Source organism: Vigna umbellata, chromosome 3 (assembly GCF_029865625.1).
Source record: "Vigna umbellata cultivar VRB3 chromosome 3, Vumbellata_1.0, whole genome shotgun sequence".
NCBI classification, from domain to species: Eukaryota; Viridiplantae; Streptophyta; class Magnoliopsida; order Fabales; family Fabaceae; genus Vigna; species Vigna umbellata.
This window is the reverse complement of record NC_142167.1, coordinates 644,135-668,786: the sequence shown is the minus strand read 5'-3', so window position 1 is coordinate 668,786 and position 24,652 is coordinate 644,135. Positions and strand designations below refer to the sequence as shown.

At 33.2% G+C, this 24,652-nt stretch overlaps 3 protein-coding genes across 7 annotated transcripts; 1 reads left to right on the top strand and 2 right to left on the bottom strand.

The window, feature by feature from the left end:
* Window positions 1-22: 22 nt before the first annotated feature.
* On the bottom strand, window positions 23-3,703 carry LOC148201345 (F-box protein SKIP5-like). 3 transcript variants are annotated; one of them, XM_088109759.1, is made up of 5 exons: window positions 3,513-3,703; window positions 2,466-2,610; window positions 2,304-2,382; window positions 1,106-1,164; window positions 23-542 (listed from the first exon to the last, which is right to left on the bottom strand). In XM_088109759.1, exons 1-5 carry the CDS (start codon window positions 3,649-3,651, stop codon window positions 161-163), a joined length of 804 nt encoding a protein of 267 aa, XP_087965885.1. In that variant the 5' UTR covers window positions 3,652-3,703; the 3' UTR covers window positions 23-160. The 3 variants fall into 3 exon arrangements, with proteins under 3 accessions (XP_087965885.1, XP_087965886.1, XP_087965887.1); XM_088109760.1 differs by having other exon boundaries at window positions 2,466-2,647; window positions 3,513-3,653; XM_088109761.1 differs by having other exon boundaries at window positions 2,466-2,579; window positions 3,513-3,653.
* Window positions 3,704-7,488: 3,785 nt separating this feature from the next.
* On the top strand, window positions 7,489-9,559 carry LOC148201344 (DNA-directed RNA polymerase V subunit 5C-like). Its single transcript, XM_088109762.1, has 4 exons — window positions 7,489-7,770; window positions 7,849-8,025; window positions 8,670-8,783; window positions 9,140-9,559. The coding sequence occupies exons 1-4, from the start codon at window positions 7,546-7,548 to the stop codon at window positions 9,263-9,265; spliced, it is 642 nt and encodes a 213-aa protein (XP_087965888.1). The 5' UTR covers window positions 7,489-7,545; the 3' UTR covers window positions 9,266-9,559.
* A 2,123-nt stretch (window positions 9,560-11,682) lies between these two features.
* On the bottom strand, window positions 11,683-22,815 carry LOC148201343 (protein LNK2-like). 3 transcript variants are annotated; one of them, XM_088108909.1, is made up of 8 exons: window positions 22,508-22,814; window positions 18,939-19,281; window positions 18,643-18,772; window positions 17,769-18,078; window positions 14,088-14,792; window positions 13,826-13,983; window positions 12,371-12,744; window positions 11,683-11,905 (listed from the first exon to the last, which is right to left on the bottom strand). In XM_088108909.1, exons 1-7 carry the CDS (start codon window positions 22,529-22,531, stop codon window positions 12,402-12,404), a joined length of 2,013 nt encoding a protein of 670 aa, XP_087965035.1. In that variant the 5' UTR covers window positions 22,532-22,814; the 3' UTR covers window positions 11,683-11,905; window positions 12,371-12,401. The 3 variants fall into 3 exon arrangements, with proteins under 3 accessions (XP_087965035.1, XP_087965036.1, XP_087965034.1); XM_088108910.1 differs by lacking the exon at window positions 11,683-11,905 and adding an exon at window positions 11,975-12,290 and having other exon boundaries at window positions 22,508-22,815; XM_088108908.1 differs by lacking the exon at window positions 11,683-11,905 and adding an exon at window positions 11,975-12,298 and having other exon boundaries at window positions 22,508-22,813.
* Window positions 22,816-24,652: the final 1,837 nt, after the last annotated feature.

The following is a 24,652-nucleotide window of genomic DNA, read 5'->3' as shown; positions in this document are numbered from 1 at the left end:
CAACTCGTTATGAAGACCATGGTAAACTGAATGTTTGTTGCTTATAAGACATTCTAATAGTAAATCACAAGAACCAAAAGAGCACAAGTCAAAGAATGAAAATACCATAATCACTACTAAAGTTACAGACAAGTCTAGGTAACCAGAACAAATAATGATATCAGAGAGGCTTGTCATGGTCAATTTGATCACACATCTGCTCTACATCAAACCAGAAAAGAAGTGAAGTTCGAGCATAAATCACTCTCACACGTTGCAAAGCCAAATCCCCACTTGTTAGAACAGCTTTGGCACCCCCTTCAATTCGGGTCTGTGAAACAAAGACACCATCACTGTTACTCTTGGTTTGTGAGGGAAGCACCTCACTGCTACTACTGGCTGTACTCACAATGGGACATGAGAGATAATCCAGAGGATTAGATTCACATTGAAGTATGCATCCATCTATAGTTAACCTTCCCTTTCTATGTAGCAAGCAGCAACCAAGCTCAGCCCTCACAGTTAAGTTTGCTAATTTGCATGTGGATAGGAACTCTAGTGCACTGCTCCAACAAAACAAAAAACACATACCAAGTGTTGTTGAATATTGTATTATCTGGTGGTACTTTTCAAGGGATAAAATTAATGTTGACCAAGATTGTAAACATTATAATGCATGATGATATTGTGAAATTTTCACTTCAATCTTTAAGGATGTTTGGATTCCAAACAAACAACTTTTGACTCAATGCATTGGAAAGTATAAAACCTCTGTTCAGTTCAATGTTTCAAATACACCCTAACTTTGCAAAATGGCATTGGCTGAAACCAACTTATCCCTTATAATTTTGTAAAATGTCAGTCGAAAATGTAATGATCATCAAGGACGAAAGTAAAAGACATCTTTCTATGAGAATTTGTTTTGTTTCCATGAGTCCTTTCCAAGCTACTGGATAATGGTTGAGATGGCTACAGATATTATGAACTAACATTCATTGAAAGAGGATATAGACCTTTCTGTTTGGCCAAGAATCTTATCCATATAAACCCAGCAGCATAGAAGTGGTTCCTAGCTACTACCTCACAAGAACACACTATACAAAGTTTAAATGAAAGGAAAGCAAACCTGTCTGAGCCTCGAGAACAAACAAGTGTTGTGTCATCTGGAAGTTCACCTGCACCAATCTGAACAAACAACATTGATTTGGGAAAACCAAAAATATGGAGATTTTCTATCATTAATGCTTCCTTGAGAATTAGAATCACGAGAAGGTAGGACAACCTCTAACTACCAGTAATGAATTCGAGTGCATGAAATTAGCAGTGAAACCAGTAGCACTGTTTGTTTTAGTCCTTTTATTAATATTATTTTAATACAGTTCTGAAATATCATTTTAGAAAACAATAACAAATGAAAAATCTTGTTTTAGCTCCCTATTTTCTCTCCACTGGGATTAAAAGCACAAGCATCATCATGAAAAGAGGACTTCCAAACATGTCATCAACCTCAACCACTTTTGGGGTGGCGATTGGATGCAGAAGAAAATAGTGCTTCTTAATCTCCATTGTGATGGTAGACGCATCCGAATCTGAGAAAATTCTTCTTGTTGGCAATGGAGTCTGAACATTCTTGCTGTGCTTCTTTTCTGCATTCTGATTCCATTTTTAATGTTCTTTTTGCCAATTTGGTCACCTAATCACTCCAACTTGCGGTTCTTACCCATACTTCAATGAAACCAACTCCTGATCTAGTGTTAATAATAAATCCAATCCACGACATAGAAATTTTTGAAATCTACTTATTTGCAACATCACTAGTTGACCTAAACAAATTGGGATAACCTTATAGAGAGCAGAAGGGATGCACAATCATGTCTTATTTTTGTGAAACAAAAAATTAAGAGATAGGAGTCCTGCTCAGTACTCAGAAAAATAACCAAACAGCAAACAATAAAGACAAAAAAGGTGAAAATTGATGCAACAAACAATAAAGTTTCCCAATATCAATCCAAATATCTTGCTAAGAAGTACCCAAGCACTTGTAGAACCCAACCTTAAAAGCTAACTATTAAGGAGGGAGAACCAAACACTTGGAGCATCACATACCACTCGATGTGGGACTTAGGCAACCCAGAAAACCCAAGTTCCTATCATATCTCAACCAGTGAAACCCCATTAAAAAATGCACCTTTGGTTAGCTTTGGATAGACTCTAAAAGTCAAATGCCTAATCTCAAGGATGGTTGTTAGGGGAAACTGGATGAGATTCAAAAATCTGACTAAAGGTAGAATAATCTACGCACACACACAAATTGGATAACTCACTAAGCAAAGTGGTTTCCTTATTTGAATGTTTGCGACGTGATGACTTCCACCAGCTGCTATTAAAATGGTATCACCTGGTCTGCATGAAAGAAAGTGACGATTAGAATCCATACCCTGAAGAAAAATCTAAAATCATACACAAATAGCATTAATTTTACATGCCTTGAAGCAGTAACGGCAGTTTCAATGTTGGGGAAAACACCAGGTTCGGATAAGTCTTTCACTGATCTATCTACCCGAAGCCACAAGCGAGGATGACATGCCAAATAATTCCATCTGTGGCAAACGAGGGCGGTATTAAAGCGATCTGCAAACTCAATAGCAACGTTGTGATAGAGAATGATCTGCAGTATGTTATTAATTTCTTAATTTCTTCTTTCTTCCATAGAAGGAAAATTAATTGATGAGAATATCCAAGTGTAAGGACCAAGAGAGTAAGGATATAACATCATCTCAAACAAGCAGAAATAATAGAGAAAAGCTAACATTGTAGCAGGGCTTTCACCTGCCCAATCTCTTCAAAAATTATAATATCATGTCCTTAAAACAAATATGGGCTGAACAAGAAAACCAAACAGAGAGGGCGAGAGGATAAAAACACAATATTGAGCCAAAATAGATTTATCAGCAAGGAAACACTCTCCAACATGAATGCATTCAGCATCAAATAACAGATGCAGGTCCAATTTACTAGCTAAAATAACAGCTCGATGACGGAAAACTATGGATAGAATACAATCATGTCAACAAGGATGGGGATTGTAAGTTGTTAAATTCATTTTAGAGGCTTCACTAAACTTGCATAACATGAAACTAAACATGAGCATGGTTGTATTTTCATTTCACAATTATCCATCTTAAGGCCCCAAATTTTGACCACATACCCAACACACAAGTTGGTTCAGGTATCAAATTTTAAGCTTTTCATTCTCATAATACAACAAAAGCAAAGAAATAAAAAAATGTTAAACACCAATTAATCAAAATATTTACAAAGAGGGTGAGATATAAAAACAAAACCTAGTTCATGTTGCTAATTGCCAGCTTAAAAGCAGGTTAAGTACCATAAATCTCACGAAGGCACATCAAAGTAGCAAAATTGAACAAAACAAAAACAAGGGTGTTGTTGAATTGGGCGAAAAAGATTGAAATTTTAGAGAAAAGGAATTAGGAGGTCAAGGGGAAAAAAGGAGAAAGAAGGGGTTATACCTGGAATAGGGAGAAGGAAGCTGAAAATGTGCATAAGACATCCATCATCGAGATTGCTGATATGGGAAGAAGAAGAAGAGGATGACTTTGTCCTTTGCGACCTCTTCAAGTGTTGCTTCAGTGGTGGGTCATCCATCATTGGCCTCGTGTTCTTCTGTGAACCAACTCCATGTCCCTCTTCTTCCTTAGGTTCGGTTTGGCTTTTATTATGCATCCAACGAAACGAATATTTTAGTTTTTTTTTCAAAAAAAATATTGGTTCTTGAATTATTTAATTTAATTTTAACATTTCTTTAATTTAATCTTCAATTTTAATTAATTTTTTAATAAGGTTCTTTTTGCTAATACTTTTTAAATGTGAACTTTTTTAATTTTTAAAAATCTTTTTAAATTTTATAATTTTTTTTAATTTAAAAAAATATGTTCACATGCTAAAGTAAAATTGTGTAGTCAATGTTTTATATTTAATTTAAATTTTATGGTTTTGTTTTAGTTTTATTTTATTAAAGATAAAATAATTTTGTATCTTTTTAAATTGAGACTAAATTTAATTTTTATATAAATTGTTTATCAATAATTTTATTAAATGTTTTTTATTTAAGGTTATAGTTGGATTAAAATTAAAATAAAAAATTTAAAAGTGAAGAGTATCATTATTGGTTTAAAACTTTAAGAGATCGAATAAATAATATATAGTAATATTTATTTAAATTATCATTATTATTACATTAAAATTTTGTGTCCTTATAATTATAGAAACATGGAGAGTGAATTCAACTTTCATTTGGACTCTGACTTGACAATAAGTATAATTATGAATGATAAAATTTGGAAAACAAATGTATATACTTAGCTGATTATACATAATTGTAGAATAAAATATCTTATTATATGGTTAAATAATATAGGGTTAAATATGTTTTTAGTCTCTCATAAGCGAATTTATTTTTAGTCCCTCTTTCAAACTAAGGTACATTTTAGTCCTCCTCCCAGGAAATCATAATTTTTCGTCCTAAAAAACCAACGACGTTAAAAAAAAGCTGAGCTAGCTAACGGTGGAGCGACATGTCATTTTTTTTACTGAGTCAATCTGTCCCTCACCATACGGTAATGACTGAACGGTATTGTTAATGGTCGAACGATTATGATAACTGAATGGTGGTGGTGAGTAAACGGTATTGGTAATGGCCGAACGGTTATGACGACTGAATGGTGATGGTAATCGAACGGTGATGGTGACTGAATGATGATGGTGACTGAATGATGATGGTGACCGGACGATGGGACACAGATTAACTCAGTGTCAGAAAAAAAAATGACGTGACACTTCACCGTTAGCCAGCTCAGCTTCTTTTTAACGTTGTTAGTTTTGAGGACGAAAAATTAAGGTTTCCTAAAGATGGAGAACTAAAATGTACCTTACTTTGAAAGAGAGACTAAAAATAAATTTGCTTCATAAATTAGGGACTAAAAAAATACTTAACCCAATAATATATCACATGTGAATTATTCTAAAGTTAACAAGTTTGAAAATTGCGATTTTATTTTTCTATTATATGTGTATTTAAGGATTAAATAATAGTATAATATATATTTTTGGGTATAAATAATAAGGCTTTTGATTATTTTATTTGTGTTAAAAAAATTTAGTTTGACGATTAATATTTTATGATGATATCTAGAAGTTTGGGTTTATTGGGTTATATTGTGTTGGAAAAAAAAATAAAGAAAAATAAAATGTAGATTTGGGTTTTTATTAAAGTTGTCGTGGATATGATTATATTTATATAAACTTTTAAATTTTAAATAATGTAAATTGAATGAAGATTGGTGGTTATAGCTAATTGAGTGAATAATGAGTGATTTAGTTGGGCTAAAAATTAAATTGGGTGACAATTGCGAGATTATATGACTTATTAATGTATAGGATTGTTGGGTGTTGCCTTAATTGTATACTACATGTAGTAATGATATGAGTTTAAGTTATGTGGTTGTTTGATAATAAGAAATGGAATGTGAATTATGAACCTAATACTTGCATATGTGATGTGATGGTGTAGATGAGAAGCGTGTGCCTCGAAGGTGAGGGGCCTCTGGGAGCTGACCTTAAGGAAGCTCTAGGAGTTAAATTTGAGGACTCTAACTATGGTCTTTGGGAGAGCAGCAAGGAGTGATGCATCTTTGCTAAAGGTGATGGGGTTTTGGGAGCTAACCTTGAGGACTCTAGTTGTGGTCTTTAATGTCCTGTTCTCTTGAGTGGATTTGAGGGGATTTGAGAGGATTTGAAGATAATTTTTTTTATCGTTTTTTTGAGCAAATTTGGAGGTAAATGAGAGTGAATTTAAAAATAATTTTTTTTAATATGTCATGTCAATACAATTCTATACTAATTCTCACAAATTTTATTTTCAAATTCACTCTCATTTACCTCCAAATTCGCTCAAAAAAACGATAAAAAAAATTATTTTCAAATCCTCTCAAATCCCCTCAAATCCATTCCCTCAAATCCACTCAAGAGAACAGGGCCTAAGAGAGCAACAATGAGCAGTGCTTCTCAACTAGAGGTGAGAAGGCTCTAGGGGTTAACCCTGAAAACTCCAGTTGTGATCTCAGGGAGAGTAGCGGGAGTTTGGACTCGATGTAGTTGTACCGAAGGTGAACTTCGTCAGAGAAACTCTCTAGGAAAAGTCATACCTTTGTACTTTGTAGAGTAAAGGAAGTAGGCTATATTTGGAGATTCCTAGGGAGTAAGAAGAGATAGTGGTTTTAACTCTAAAAATGAGGTAATTTTGGATGATAAGTTACATGTGAGGGTATGTTGATTATTGAACCTCTTGAGTTGTGTTTACATTTAGATTTATTATTGTTAAATGATATAACAATCATTTTCATTTAATTTTTTACTATTATATGAATTAAAGAAAGATTAATTATTATATTTTTTTTAAGTTAATGATGATTGTAAAACTTGTGTTATATGTAAGTAGATAATGCTGTAAGTGGTAATTCAAATACAAAATAACAAAAAAGTTTTTGGAATACGTTTTCTTTTATTTTATATGTATTTAAGATATATCTTAATTATTAACTAGTTTTAAATGTGTTTTTGTTATTTAAAATAAATTTTATTGAGTGAACATTTATTTGATGAAATAAATAAACGTTTTAACTGTGATCCTTAACATTTAAAAAAGAAATCTTAACGCTACCATCAAGAAACTTTAGATTGTTTTTGGATAGAAAAGCTCTCTTCATATTTCTACTCCAAAAAAATTGTAATTTGTCTAGGTCAAGGATGGTGAGACAAGGATCAATCCTGGGTAAGAACTGCTGGGAATGAGACGTCACGTTGGATGTTCCATTTGAAGAAGTCATCTTGAAAACGTAAAAGAAAAAGACGGACAAGGCAACGGAAACAAAGCAGACTATGATGTTCTAGTGGAACATCACATATGAAGAATTATAGTGGAAGTTTGTGATGTTTTCTGTATCATATGAACCATAGCGTACTACTGATTTTTCTATCTTGGTTCAAGTTATGTAACTACTTTATTTTATTTCAAAAACTCCTATCTATGTAATTACACTTAATATATATGTGCTCATACATGCTATTTATTACTTAAATTTGTAGGAACCCTGGTAATCGAGGAATTCCACTTTTAAAGAGTTGTTACAGACATTACATTACTTTCTTACAAAATTTCGTTTTTTATACAAATTTTTCTTTAAAAAATTTGGTGATTTAAATTTCTTTAAAATATATGTATTTCTAAATATTGATTTATTTAATTTTAATATATATTTATCCGAATACTTATTTATATACGAATTTTCTAAATATTTATGTATAGTTTTCCTAAATAATTAGGATAAAGGCAAAGGTCACACACACTATTGGCATGTGCCTGTTAGTCTACCCTCCTCCCACTAATATATATATATACCTCACTCTCCCATAACAGAAAAGTGAAACGACAGATAATTTCATTTGTATTTGTATTTGCATTTGCATCTACATTTTGCAGCGACAATGGATTGCATCGCAAGTTTGATAGACAACGGGAGCGTTGAGAGCAGTCGCTACTTCCTGAGCCGTCGAACGGTGTTGGAAATGCTCGCAGACAGAGGCTACGACGTCGTTCAGCACGCAAACCTCATCTCCTCGCTGAGCGACTTCCGTTCCCGCTTCGGTCAACAACCAAACCATGAAGCCCTCGGTTTCTGCGTTTCGCATCTCTCCAATCCCTCCAACACTGTACGCATGTTTCTCACTTCTCTCCTCGCCCTTTTATCTTCCCTTCTCTGTATTTTTCCTCATCGTTTTGGCGTGCAGGTCCAGGTCGCGTTTGCCGGAACCGATGCTATAAAAATGGGAACCGTCATGGAAATATGCAGCCGGATTGTCGACAGCGGAAACTTGAAATCGCTCATAATCATTGTGCAGAGCAAAATCACTTCCTTCGCACAGAAAAAATTGATGAACTTGCCATACAAAGTTGAGATTATCAGGGTAACAAATCATTTTCATTCAATAAAATTTACTTTAATGATTGATAACTTATGGAAATTAAGTGGAGAATCTTTTGAATAATTGTATAATATGTGTAGGATTTTAAATTTATATTATATATATAATATATATATATATATATATATATATATATATATATTGAATGACTTTGAAATCGAACCGACTTTTGCTTCTCTCACAAAGAGAACATAATTTAATTATTTATTATTTAATTTTTTAATGTATAATATAAAGTAAGCTTAATGTTTTTTAATTATTATAATGATTTTTTTTTAATTTTGTCTTGCTGATTTAATTGTTTGACATAAATTACTATGATTTGACATAGGTTCTCACATTGGTTTATTTTTTAAAAAAATTTGAAACAAATCGAAAACATTAACAAAAGTGGAAAAATCATTATAGCAGAAGGAGAGAAAAACAATTAAACCCATAAAATATTTTAAAATCAGAGACGTTCCTCGTTTTTGTAAAAATATGTGTTTATATGTAGTTCAATGATGCATTTTTTTTTCGAGAACAATAATTAAATTCATATATAATCTTGTCCTTGTTTAGAATATATATAAATTTTGATGCATGAGGGTATTTGATATATATACTTTTATTTTTTTCTTTCTTAGCTTGAAGATTTGCTGATCAACATTACAAAGCATGTTTTACAACCAAAGTATGAGATACTGACTGATGAAGAGAAGAAAGCACTGCTCACCAAGCATAGCTTGGAAGAGAAGCAGGTAAAATATATGTTTCTAAACTGTTCTATTCATAAGAAATTATGAGAAAATTTGCATATTTGGAAACCCTTTAACAATATACATTATGAATTAGATATGTTTTAGCTGAAAAAAGAATTAAAGCATCATATTCCTTTGTTTTAGAATTATGTATTAGATATGTCTGCATTTTCTATTTGAGTGAATTCTTATAACTCTGCTAATGTACTTTAACTAGTAATTTAACTATTTTAGGTTAACTTGTTACATGATTTAAGAGTTGAGTAATAAACACTATTAATTGTATTTTGGAATTTTATGCAAAATAGTTACTATTTTTGAATTGGTAGTGGCATAAATGAGAATGTCTTTTTCAGCTTCCTTGCATGTTAAAAACTGATGGTATAGCTCGCTATTATGGGCTGGAGAAAGGACAAGTTGTCAGAATCACTCATAGTGGTCCAGTGGTTGATTCTCACGTGACTTACCGTTGTGTTGCATAGTACATCTGTTTCATATGATGCTTAAGGTAACAAAAAATAATTATATGTTATATCTCTTTAAAAACTGTAAGCAATGATGGCAAAAAGTTTATTATGGTGGAGCCATTGCAAGAGGAGGCTATTAGTAGAACATTTTTAAATGTACTTAGAAATATAGTAGAATTATATTATCATCACATATGTTAGATTAGTTAATGTGAAATTTAAGGTAGGTTAATGATTTTTTTTTAATCTAGGCTACTAAAAATATGTTCTTCTATGTTTTCTTAATTAGGTCAAATTTTTTGGTCACCACATGTTACTTTTCGATGTTATTTACGTCTCAAGTTCCTTTATTTTAATTATTTTCATTAAAAAAATTTCTCTCACAAATTTTTAGTGCTTTTCAGGGTTTTGAAAAATAGAATTCAAAATAATACATTTCAAATTCTATCAAGAAGCTGTTGGATTTTGAAAGGAATTAAATCAACAAAAGTTCATATTCTAATTATTTTAAGTAAAAAACAACTTCTATCTTGATTTTTCATTAAAATATAAAGCATACCTATAACCCTCCTTTATTGTGACCAATTTAAAAGGATACATAGGTCTTATCAGGGAACATATGATAAAAGGAACTTTTACATTCGATGAGATGCGCTAACATGATTTCTTTTAAAAAACGAAGATAATTTGATATTTTATAATATTTATCGTATTATATACTAAATTAAACTGATGTGATATTTGTATTACAAATATGTTACATTTTTGTATTTTTTTATGAAATAGAAAGCCGTAATAAAAAATTTGAGCTTCAAACTTTCAAAAAGAACTTGATTTTTATATCAAGCACTCTGATATAGGCCTGCTCTAAACTACATTTTTTTACGTTTTATTGTTTATATAATTGTAACTAATTTAGTTGATTTGCTTTGTGTATATACTTATTTTTATAATTTATTTTAACTTTGATATTAATTTTTAATTTCATAATTATTGTAATAATGAAATTTTGGTAAAAAAATTAAAACATTGAAGGATATGGATTCTTTAATAAGAAAAAGCCGAGAGTTATACACATGCATTACCTTCTGCTTATGTAATTTAAAAAAGAAAAAGTAACAAGAGGTAATCCTATAGGTTGTATACATTTTAAGAATTATGTATTACTTTAATTTAGATAGATACAATTGGAGTAATATTGATATACTTTCTAAACATTATTTAAGTAACATAAGTTTTGTTATAAATTGAGTATAAATTATATAATTAAAACTTATTGGAAGTGTAATAATTAAAAGAAACTATTCTTAAATCATTTAGTCTATTTTCTTACATGGCAAATAATATTAATTTTAATTTTTATACATAGCTATTTCATTTAGACCTTTTTGATTTTGACTTTTCTGTCTTAATAAGTTTAATTAAGATGATTTTTTAATAGATTTAGAAAAGATTTAATTAAGTTTTAAGTTTTGTAAAAAGTCTGAAAACTTTCAATTGAGTAATTATTAAATTTGTGTTACACTGAATTCTCCAAATTTTTAAACTTTTTCAATTGAGTGTTTATTGTTAGATTTTTCCTATTTACTTATTTTTTTCTATTTATAATTTTACAATCTTATAATTTTATAACTTTATAAAGTTATAACTTTATAACTTGATAATTTCATATTTTATAATTTTACAATGACTTCATAATTTTATAATTTGTAATTTATAAATTTTTACTTTTTGCACACAAAAAATCCCTAACTACCTTTTGTCCTCTATATCTTTTAAACCTCCCTTCTTTGACTATAAACTTCGTTGTGAATTTTGTAAAAGATAACACTCTTAGTTAACTTCTTCCGCATGGGAACCATGCCTAAATTTAAAGGGTTTTCCTGTGCAAACTAACTTTCCAAATTGAGTCTTGCATATTTCCTTCACCACCCAACATTTCGAAATATGTTGAAGAAGGGTATTTTTGGAATGTGGGGATGCAAGAAAAAAGTGGGGGAGGTGCAAGGAGTAAAACTCTTTGCATTATTCACTTGTAAAAGCTCCTGTGCAATATTCACTTGCAAAATGTGGGTGAGGAGTGAAGGGGCGAGGAAGATTGGGATGAGCGTTATTTTGGGATTAAGAGTTTTTTTGGGGTGCAGGAAGGGAAAAAGGGGAGGTGCAGGAAGAAATCCCCACCTTGATATATCTCATCCCACGTATATATTATTAATCTTTTTCCGTATTTTATATAGAAAAAAGAATAAGAGTTTTAAATAAAAAGAAACATGCCGAAGCAACCCTGAGTGGAAGGTTATAGCTTGGTTGCTCAATCCTAACCATGTGTCCTCATCGCCATTATATCCCCATAATCTATTCTTTCATATTAAGAACCTGAACACTCTTCAACGTCAGACAACATAGAAAGCGGTAACAACTTTAAAAAAATCTGAGAATTAAATAGATGATTTTTTTAGCTTATATCATGCACTCAAGCTGCAGGCAAGGACGAAAATAGTTTACAGCAGGTATTGAGTGCACTATCAAAATGCCACTAACAATCTACTTTGCCTTCAAAAAGCATGGCAAATATAAGCATCGACATGAAATACAATCGATGGGAATTTGGGAGACTAACCGAGTAAACTGTCCCATATAAGAATGCCAGTCAACCTGAAAATTCAATTAAAATGAACAGAAATATTATGGCTTGATATATCTCTCTTAGTATTTTGACATAAATGGTGAAAAAGTTAAATTCACATTAAAAATATTAAGTTTATGGCTCAATCTCAAATAGTGACAGAACTTAAAGAAATACGACATAAACTTTAAAACCTGGTCTAAGTCAGTCAGTCAAAGACTTAAATTTGACATCTGAGTGCAGGCATTTTTGTTGCAGTTATGAACGATACAACATAGCACTCGCGACCTTAAGTATGGTCAGATACTGATATACACACTCCGTCATGTTTTGAAACAGAAGAAACGATAATAATATGACAACCATGAAACTGGTTCCCAGGATTCTACAGCGATAACTGTGCTTGCTTATGATCTGAGTGGCTGACAATAAAATAAAACATTTGAATTACCAGTAAATACATATATAATTGAAAGAAATAAGGAAGGGTTTACCTTCAAATATCTGGAGAGCCCTCTTTCTTCTTCATTGAGAGGCTTCAAGTTCCTGCGTGTTGGATGCATTCTCAGAAGTGTCTAGGCAGGGACTGTTTCTAATTTGATCCATAGACTGGGTATCAAACCAGGAATTCTTCAGCCCAAGGTGAGAAAGTTGTTGATTGTTTTTCGAGTCATCGTCTGGTAAGCAACTCATGGGAAAGTTCACCAGGTTAGCTGCTTTGCTTTCACATTGCACCTTAGTAGAAACAGGTGACTCAAGCTTGTCAGAATAGTTCTGGGTTAGCTCCACAGGACTATGAAAAAGTAAATGGGCTATGGTTCTATCAATGGGATTCGTTTCTGTTTCAACATCTGGCATCCTGGCATATCTGTAATACCAACATGGTTCGTACAGTAAAAATAGTTAGCAACATAGCAACTTTAGAGTTAAATCAAGCTGATGATACATAGCAACTTGTGCAATCAACCTACTTGAGATCATGGTTGATACAGTAAATTCATACACTAAAGATAGTTAGCAACATAGCAATTTTAGAGATAAATCAAGCTGATGATACATAGCATCTTTAAAGTGAAATCAACCTATTTGAGATCATGGTTGAAACAGTAAAAACAATGACGGTTCTAAATTCATTGTTGTTGTTTTACAAGATAAACATGCTTATAGTTATACTGCAGTTTGGAGATAATACTGAAATATCAAATAAGGTAAACTATAAACTGAAGCCCTACTCCATGAATTGATGTTTACTTGGTGTAACCTATTTAGCTACTATTTATGAGTAAAAGTGCCACACTTCCTAGACACGAGTGTGATAGGTTCAGGGGTAAAGTCTATACTAGGAGAAATAAATAAAGGAGGCAGTTCTAACCTCCACAGTTGTAACCTTGTAAAACAGACTATTATATAAGTCTGTGTTTAGGCTGTTAGTCAGCTTTTGGAGTTTAGGAGGAAAAAGATTTGGGAGAGTTAAGGTCCTCTAGGAAGACCTGTGTGTTCTGAGACATCTTGGTTGTATTCTTGCCACATTGGCAAAACAGTTGTGTTCATAATAAAATCATTCAAGAACCTCCTCTTGGATCTTTCTGTAGCTACTGAGTGCCCTATAAGAGTGAAACAACCCCTACGCATGAATAAGTACCCCAAATAGAGGAAGATTTGAACTTCCAAGAATATAACAGCAAGAAACTCAAGCACCAGATAATTTACTCATAATGTACTCCCAACATTTTCTGTTTAAATTTGCCCATTTGTCCATTAGTGAGGTAAAAGGAAAAACACAGAACTCAGTAGCACCAGAAATTTTCACATAAACCTATGGCATTTTCCTCCTATTCTGCTTTTGATGTTAATCATGATGGAATCATACTGAATTCATAATAAGTGCTCTTTGTAAAAGCAGAAAGTAATGGCCTTTAAAGTTGTAGTGCATTTGGTAATTTTTCTACCTATTTTGACTGTTGCTTTCTTCTCTTGCCACAACTTCAAGTTCGTCTCTGCTACTTTTGTTTGTACTGTTAGTATCACTAGCATAATGCCTTTGAGTTGCACTTTGTGCCAACCGGATCAAACTGTCTCTGATGCAGAGTCTTATTTTGATATCCAACTGTAGAAAAAGTTTGCCTCGGCATTGTAGCCATGTCAAGATTAGTATACAAGGAAACAATTCAATATATTATATAATATTAGCTAGTATCAATTCAACCATACCTTTGATATAATATCCTGAAGTTGGTAAAATATGGTGTCTTCAACAAAATCATTTCCAACTGCTACTGACATTGTATTAGAATCATCTTGTTCAATAGGTGGATCTGGAGCAGGAGGAATTCTTAGATCTTCATCAGTCCCGTCACTGAGATGACTTGGGATTTCTGGAGGGCATTTCTGGGTGCTTGATTTGCTATTACTAGGGACTTGATGGCCCAATTGTTGCCGTTGTTTCTGAATAGCAATCAGTGCCTGCATTTGCTGCCGCCTCCTCAATTTTTCAATTTTCTCCTGAGGAGTCATGATTTGAGGTTTGAATGAGTCCACAGAATTTTTCACAGGATTCATTATACCAGGAGACACCTCGTACCCAGAAAGCACAGGCTGCTGCCTAAGATCACCTGATGAAGTCTGCGACAGCATTGGCATAGCAGGATATGTACCAGTAAGGTTCTCATACACAGAAGACGCCGCATATGGATTTACAATATTCTGAAATAAGGTTTCAGCTCCTTGGATCTGCTTTTGTTGACCAAGAATTGGAGAGGGAGAAGATTGTATGACAGATGGTGATAATTCATTCTCAAATTGTCTTGCCAGTGCTACTGAAGGAGACCAATTACCATAAAAATCTTGCAAGTTATTCTCCTCTTGTTTTACCTGTGATTTTTTCCGAGTTTTCAAAAGATTCTTTTGCCTAAAAACCTGCATATATATGAAATGAAAGAGATCAGGTACTTACTTGACCTTGAGAAGGAAACAGGTATAAATCTTCTGCTAGAGCTGTAACGCATAATTATGCCAAGGAGATTCAGCCATGTATGATAGACATACACATCTAATCAGAATAAAAATACATTCAAAGGACACAATATAAGCGCAATTCTAAACACAAAAATGTTTAAACAAAAAAGATATCCATCAGGGAACCAGTGCTTTCTAAAGAAGTTGCATATTTCAAATTTCCTCAACCTAGAAACCAAGACAAATATCCCCTACTATATAAACTCCTAAATAATGTAAGTTGTTTTTGGAGATAACAAAACCATATATTGCCAAAATGGTTGGAGCTTAACTTTAAACTTTCAAAATGAGAAGGTATAGAAACCAAACAACCAAAGTAGTTCACAAGTGACAGGACTAGAGATATCAAACAAGGAATGTTGGTACGGTGCACTTAGGGATGAAATCAATAATATAAATGAAATACGCGTCATTTGCCCATGTATCATTCCTTTTCATTTACAACTAGCAGTTGTCCATTGCAACAGCAACATGGTCACTATCACTATCCATTCCAACACCAACATGGTCACTATCACTACTCTAGTACCTCCGGTAAAGGACATACCTTATTAACACAAATTACACATGATTATCAACATTGCTGAGCAAAAAACAAAACAAGAACAAAATACATGATTATCAACACACTCCTTTTAAGTTGGATCAGAGATGCTAATCAAGCCCAACTTGTTATACTGACTTGATGTAATTATCTTTTACTTCTCTAACTAATATCATTTTGAAAACAAATTATGCTATTTACATAATAAATATTTTATTACCAATATTGACAGTTGTTGAAGGTAATATTTGTGGTCAAAGTTAGTAACAAAATATATTACTTAAATTGATAAATTACACCCATCTTGTAAACTTTAGTGTAATTACAATTAATTTTTCTCTTTTACTCAATATCTAACAATTTGTGTTTGGTATCTTGAGAATCTGCCCCAGTCTTGCCTTGAAGAAAAATTTCACTATTGTAACCTGAGATTTAGCAAAACATATATGAGAATGAAATTCAAAGAAAATATTATTATTGTTAGAGATACAATTTGATTACATTAAATCCGGAGATATCATACGATTTGGTAGGGAAATATCTAAACAAATATTTCCCAGATATTGATTGTTTCTCATTATTGTATCTCTTCTTAAATAAAAAAGAAGACTTGTGTAGACAACACACGAAATTCATGACATTCTTTCATGGCTTCTCTCTTCTTAACAAGGTATCTCTTAAGAAGTGAATTTTAAAGCTTAACTAGACCCTATAAAACTGTATTGTATGGTGAGGTTTGCACACCCTTATATATTGTAAATTTACTTTATCTCGAGTCGATGTGGGATCTTCAACACACACATCTCAGGCCAAGGCATATACATTTCGAGCATGAGACTAAATATTAATGAGTGACCCGATAGCAACTTGATAGCAGATGGCACAATAAGACCAATGAACAACAAATCACGCTAGGATAGGCTTTGAATGACTCTTATACTATCTTAAGAAATGGACTTTAAGCATAACTCAACCCTATAAAACTAGCGTGTAAGATGAAGTTTTCACCCACTTATATACAATAAATATGCCTTATCACTAGTTTATGTGAGATCTCCAAGGGTACGATAGTGGTAACATCCTCCGTGACCATTTTTTCACTAGTCCTTTCAACATGGATCTCCAAGCCTAATGAGAAGCACACCAAATTCATGCTTTTCATATGGTCCACTATTGGTACTTCCTCTCCAGCCATGACTAGTAAGAAATTCAATTCCTCTTTCAAAGTTTCTAAAGTTATATGTATGGACTCTTAGGTTCTAGACTCTGGTGCGACAAATCGTATAACCCCTCATTCATCTCTTTTAACCAATGTGTCTCTTTTCGGTAACCACACTATTGTTTCCAATGGGACTCGTACCCCAATAACTGGACGTGGTAATGTTTCTCTTTTGGACTTTAAGCCTAACTCAACCGTATAAAACCGGCTTGTAAGGTGAGGTTTACACCCGTATATATACTTTAAATTGGCCTTATCTCTAGTCGATGCGGTACTTTCAACACAAATCTCTTGTATGGGACTAGACATTAATGGATGGTCCAGTAGCAATTCAATAACGAATGATATGATATGCCCAACACACACAAATCTCGCTAGGATAGGCTCTAATAAGACAAACCCAAGACCTATAAGAATTTTCAACCAACACTATGTGCCAACCAAGTGACATGAAGCTAAGATGTTTACAAAGTCATTACTAATGTTAGAATTTGATTCAAATATTTGCAGGCTGGGAATGATTGACCTCTATTGATCAGATTGAGGGGGATTGTTTGATTTGGTTTAATACCAATAATAAAGAGTGGTTAATTATTGATAGAGAATATTGGTTCCTTTTTATAAGATCTAGTTTAGTTAATGTTCAGGGATTCTTTTCTGTTGTTAACTCCTACTCTTTAGCTTCACAACAACCCGTCTGTTGTATATGATGTACCTTGGTTTTATAGCAAAACGATAATCAGATTTACATAGTTTAACCATGAGTTGCCATAGGCAAACAAATGGAGGAACCTATTGATAAAGAAGCTTCCCCTTAGTAGCATATTCATTTGTGTAAAAGAAAAACAAGATTGTCCGTTGCAAATGCATCCAACATAAAGGACTTGCTCCCTGCAAAGGTTTCCCTGTAAACTTAATCCAGCTACGATTTCTTTCATAAATTGTCCCAAGGGTCCAAGTTTTGCCATTTTCCTCAAACACCAACATATATCACAATAAACAGCTATTGAACATATTGTCTAAAAGAGAAAAGGGAAACAATTATTCATTTACTACTCCACTTTGCAAAAGGATAAATAATGAAAATATTAGATCATTGTGAAAATTGGCATACCTGCCGTTCCTTTTCAGTAGGCTTGCTTCTAACTCCATCATTTCCCGCATTACCTGTGATTGTGCATGAATTTTGTAAAACTTGGGATGCAGGAATCCCAATCTTCTCATAGCTGAGGTCCAACGATTTGCCACCATTACATTGAACATACTCTTCTTTGATTTCCAAAGGATCAGTTCCGTTCCTCAAAGCACCAGACAAACTTGGTGTATCCAATGGTAAAGGTGCTGGATTGTTGGTCACATCTTTGGAGGACCAAAGGTCATTAGAATTATCAAGACTTACATGACCGAATATAGGGTCATCATTGCTGAAAAATCATCAATTGTGAGAATACCCAGTCAGAAAGATGCCACTGTCAAATAAATGACTAATAACTGTAAGAATAGATGTATGTCTAAAAATATTTACTGTTAATCAGAACTCTGAAACTTCTTTCCGATGTTATACATCTCGTGCACCATATGACGAAAACCATGGAGGTGTAAAACTATCAAGTGACTACATTTCTAAATTGAAACTTTGGCAAAATGAAGTCATCCTAGTTTAAAGTGTAAAATTGTTATAAAAAAAACAAATAATGTAATCCCCTTTTTTCACTTTTAATGATATTACTTTATTGCTGAACCTTCAAAATTTTCCATTCATGTTTGATAGAAGGAGCTAAAACTATGATTGGCAAAGTGAGAGCAGTAATGAAAAGTGATGAATACTACCACAGTTCTCATAAATAGGATGACAGGTGAGAGAAAAGTTTAGACCATTTTAGGCTTCAGTAATTAAGTAAAAAGAATGAAATGATATTAAATACACTTGTGGCAAAGTGCTATAAGACACATGTATTATATAATGCAAAATAGATAATTTACTTTACCTAAAAATTCGATCAAGGTCATCAAAACTTCCTATGTTGGCCCATTCATAATCAACAAAATCACCTTGCTCTTTACCTTCATTAGCACTTCGGAAAATTTCAGCATCCTTTTCATGCTGTTTAGATTCTCCTGTCAAGCCTTAGTACAATTAGAAATGGCCAAGTATAACTACATATCTTGCATGTTTATTATTTTGTGAGACAAGAAGAAAAAACATCAACAGATAGGGGCCTACATAAACACAAAAATGAATTCACAGGTTTCTGGTCAGAATTCCAGTAAATAGCAATTTTACCAATTCTTGAACTGAATTTGCCAAGTTCTCTGAAATTTTTAGATACTTCAGTACCAAGGGTTCCCTGATCAATTTTAGCTGAACTGGACAAAGACAAGTCAGGCCAGGCATCTGTTCCATATCCTGAGACAGGTAATTCTACACTATTATCCAGGTTGGAACTGCTTCCAAGCTTTCTTTCATAAAAATCACTTTTAGCCTCTGGTCTCTTCAACTCCGTGAGCTTAGTTGTAGAAGCTTCCTGATTGAATTCTTTCTTGTTGCTAACATCTTTATTTATCTCTGGATAAGGCACAATATGATCATCACTCTCACCTCCTTCACCCCATATTATGTTAGCTAGCTGAAAACAGTCCATCATTAATGATTAGTTTGAAAATACCATTAACGAAGTACACTCTAGATGTTGACAGTAGTAACATAAATAGACACCAGGAAGAATAGTAATGTGCAAAGCAAGTGAAAAAGACATAAAATTTACAAAAACTTTACTACCAACTACACTCAACATTTCAACCAATGAAGGATATCCCCAATTTAATTGTGTATTTCAGTGAAACACCCAACTAATTTGGTATTATCAAGTCGAAAATTGTAATATGGTTGTGATTAATGGATATTGGAGTGATCGTCAGATCAGTTCACTACTCCCCTGTTATAACTTTTAGCTACTCATGCCAATGAGATAGTGTACAAAGCTTTAAGTTTTGCCTCCTTCTAATTGGTTTGATTGTGTCACATGTATCAAGTACAATGATTGTCGTTTTTGGTTCAGACTTCTTTTCTTGGGTTGGCCTCCGCTGGCTCTTCTGCCTCATCTATGGTAGACACTACTATTTTTCAAAAACTTCTGTCCCTCCATTGAGAAATTGGATGGTTCAAACTAGTCTACTTGGGCTAACATCATATTATGGATTAGTGGTAGTGGTCCAGGGTACAAATCTCACCTTATTAGTATCACTAGTTTTGCACCCATAGCTAATTGCCCACACAAGGAGAAGATTCATACCCAACTGTGTAGAGTCATTTATTCACCATCCATCATTTCCACTTTCTAGCCACATGTAACATGTGAATCAACATAATGATGACCTATATAATACCTAAACATTTTGACAGGCCTATCTACATACCTTGGTTGTATTTATTAATGTCATATGTTTGTTGTTTGTTTTTCTTATATTGTAATATAGTTTTATCACTTTTTCTGTTTTTTATTTCTCTTTATTTTGTCATTTTTGGAGGTTACACTATTTTGTAACCACCCATAACTGCTCATTACTTCTCTCTTTCTCTCTAGAACTGTTCTCTTCATCCTCCATTGAGCTACTGTTCTGATATGGTATTATATATACATATACATATATATATATATATATATATATATATATATATATATATATATACATATATATATATATATATGTATGTATACATATAGATATAGACACACACACATAAATATATATAGCTGAGAGAATGCATTTTTTGTTTGGTTTTGACTGTTTGATTCAATTGTTCTCTTCATCCTCCATTGAGCTACTGTTCTGATATGGTATTACAGCTTATAAAGCCTTGTAAAGAAGGGGATAGAAAATCAAGACTACAGGTGATGCTGAGGAGTGAACTTGTCTCACTGTAATTTTAAGGTGGCTCCATACCACAGGAAATCAAAAGCTCTCATCGACCCACACTAAAATAATTTGTGATACAAAATCTCAAAGAGTAACTGTTGTTTAAAGACTAGAGAAGGAAGTCAATCGATGATACAAGCAGCTGTAGAGACACATTCTCCCCCAAAAGAGATAGGAACTTTAGATTGAAGGTGATTTGGTTTAACCACTGAATTTTGTTGTGGCCTGAGATCTGATCCTATAATTACTCGCCTGCACAGCATACTTAAAATCCAGCTTCAATTTGACCAACCAAAACCCCAGCCTGCCCAAAAGATTATTCCTATCTTACCCATTCAAACAACATCTCTTATCCTAACCAAAACTGCCTTGTCTATGCTAAACTTTCCCCAATTAACAGAAACTGCCAAATTTCCACTACCTATTAATTCACCTATTGCCACCAGGCAGTAATATATCCAGAATGGAAAAGAGCTATGAAGGAGTAATTACAGGATTTAGAGTGTAAACTTGGTCCATAGCACCACTTCATCCCAACAAAAATTGAATTGGATGTCATTGGATATATAAGCTGAAATATAAACCAGACGGTAACAATGATCAATACAAGTCCTGTTTGGTGGTGGACAGATACACACAACAAGCTGGAATTGATTTCAGACACATTTTCACCTGTTGCAAATCTCACTTCTGTTCAAGTTTTGTTAGCGGTTGGAGTAGCCAAACAGTGGCACCTTTTAGGGCTAGAGGCCAACCAGGCTTTCTTGAATGGAGAATTATTTCTACAGGCATTTACCATTAGGATATTCCACTTACAATAAAAATCTTGTTCACATGTTGAACAAGTCATCATAGCTTTTGTGAAAAATCATCCATCTTACACGCCAATGGGTTCAACCAGCCAAAGCACAATTATTATTTATTTACTGTTGACTTAGGAACCACTCACTACTTGTGCATCACACAATTCTTGATGCACTCCCAGACCTCATACTACCTTTGACGATACTTGAAACTTTCATCACTATTCCGCCTACTCACCCACTGCATCCTGCTAACTGAGATCTCTATTCTCTACCCTTCTCTTTTCATTCTTTATGCTCAAAATTCCCTTTCCTGAGAAAATAAATTGTTCATCAATTTTCTCTTCACAACTTTCTACCAACTGTGGGCAATGCACGGTGGCTCCAAGGTTCAACAACCAAAGAATCTCTCTCTCTCTTAATGTTTACTTCTCCTCTCATTCTTCTTCAACCTGCCACCGACCTTTGCTCAGGATTCTGTCGTTCAGGACTTGAGGGAAGAATCTGGCGGATCTGTGAATCTCAGCTGCTGAAGTAAAATTTCATTCAACAGTTTAGAGAATGATTTGGTCCTTTCTCTTGGCTTGGACTCCACCAGACCAGGACTCGTCAAAGCATTTTTCCCCCAGTCTACGAAGGATCATAATCAGTGAGATTGGGGTGAGACTTTTACAATAGCAGCTATCATGACTATGCCAAGTGCCTTAGTTCCCTGATTACAGTGACAGTGGCCTTTTAGTGCCATGCCATCTTCCACTCCCCTAGATCCAATCTCAAATTAGATGGTCATGATGGTGACTTAGTTTCCAAGGCTTCTTCCTAAAGAGGGCTAATAGGCCGTCTCATGCATTTGACCATATCTCGACATTTTCATCACCCAAGCCACTCGTGTAAGGAACGCTATGGCCATCTAAACAATTAAACAATATTTGTCTCTCTCTACCTATCTCTAGCTAAGGGTTAGGCCTCCACGACATCCCAATATTTGCACGACATAAGCATGTAACAACAAGAAACTAAGCAGGATTACTAATACCAACAAAATTACACTAGAAAATGGATCACATACTAACAAAAAAAATAAACTAAAAAATTCCAAAAGAAAAGTAAAATGTTGAAAAAATGTACACACCTCTTCGTCGTTCCAATCAAACATTTCATATAATTCGAGGAAACAAAACCGCAAAAGCGAAACCAGAATCAAGCATCAGGCACCGCATTAACACAATCATCGCCGGATTCCCCTTGAGATCACAGAGAAACGCACTCCATCAAACCAAGTTGAGAACGAAATGGCGTCGCTTCACACTTCACTGATCAACAGAGGAACAAACAAACATGCAACAAGTAAGAAAAATCGAAGAAGAAGCGCAGACCTTCACCAAAGCAAAGCAGTAACGGAGTTTCGAGAAAGTAGAAGAAACAGAATAAGATGTAGAGAGAAATGGTATGGTATGGTATGGAGTCGATTGCACGTGACGTCACGTGCGTAGGCGATTGGTTAACAATTAGAAGGTGGGTCTCATGCGTGCGACACGTGTGTGTGAAAACGTATCTGAAGTAGTGGTCAGAAATGGCTCTATCAAATACTCAAATTTCATTGGCTACGTCTTCCCCTCTAGATTTTGCGTTTTACGATTTGGCAGTGTCGTTTTGGGATTTTTCTTTGTTGGAGAGCTTGTGAGCTGTGTGGGCCCCACGAAGGATCTGTTTGGTGGCTTGGGTCGCTTAAGGGGTCGCTTTCAGATGGGCCTGGCGTGGTTGTGTCCATATTATCCGTGAAGAAAAATCAACTTTAGCATTCACATCTTATACAATCAAACATTAATCAAAATCAAATTCAAATCATAAACCGTTTTCTCCTTCGGGGCAGTTTGGTTCTTCTGCACTTCTGCTTCTGCTTTGCTGTGTATAACACCTAATATTACGCGCACTTTACTTTTTATAAATAATTTTTTCACACGTCTAAATTTTTTACATTTAAGTAATATTATTTTTCTATTTTTTACGCTTTTCTTCTTAAAAAAAATATAAAATTTTATATTTTTATAACTATTTTATTATACTCTGTATATAACATATGTTCGGTCTGAGGAGAAAGTTCACCGGATACACAATACCAATGAGATATGACTCCAACTATATAAGGGGTCGATACCACCCTATATCAAAAACCTAAGACAATGGGTCAATGGTCTTTCAATTTTATATAGTGTTCTACTTTCTCATTTTATCCAATATAAGACTTAGACTCATACTTGATTCCCAAAATACATTACTTTTATTTTTAACTCATTTTAACAAAATTCAAAGAAAAGTCTAGCTCAAAAATGTAACTACTGTAAATGAAAAATAATATGTTCACACACAATTTGTTATTATCCACTTCTTCCTCAAAGAGTGTGTCTATATATATATATATATATATATATATATTTTCGATGTTTATTAATTAATTGTTGAAAATATATGAATTTTTAAATATCATATTTTATGGTAAAAAGAAAAAAAGAACTAGCACTAAATAATATGATGAACGTGTAGATACCCGATATAAAAAAGTTAAAAGTTTTCATCTTAGACCTATATGTTATAGAATGATTGCCAATAATTATATATTTTAAATATGCAGTTAATGGTATGATAGGTATGTCTGTTCATAATTTATGACAATTAATAATAGAATTGTTTTTTTAACGACTTTCTTTAGGCATTTTTTTTTTACATTTTGTCTTATTTAACTGCTATAGGAATTTATACAATAAAGTTGATCACAAGAGTTCAATTTTTATCATTCTTTGAAACAATTTCCTAGTTGTCACAACAAATCTTTCTTGCATTGACATGTAAAATCTTTCTTGCATTGACATGTATATTTCATTGTTGTCACAACAAATTTTTACTATTTTTTGAAGGATCGTGACAATAATGTTGTTGTAGTTTTGTACAAATGGTTTTCTTGTTACCAAAATTAGCTTTGATATATTGTGGTAATTTTACAATTAGATAAATCATAATCAATCATTTTACAATTTTAATCAAATAGAGATAGTCTCTCATATTTCACATCAATAATAATAAAATGCAGATAATGACCTTTCTATCAGAATGTGATTAGGTAATTTAAACATAAGTCAAAATCCCATGAGACTTATTCTTGATGTAATAATCTAAAGATAAAGGTGTGCCAATTCCATATGCAATGAAAATAATCACTTTCATTGCCAATATTTCAAAGAAAGATCATGTGTACAAACCCAACATTGAGTTCTCATGA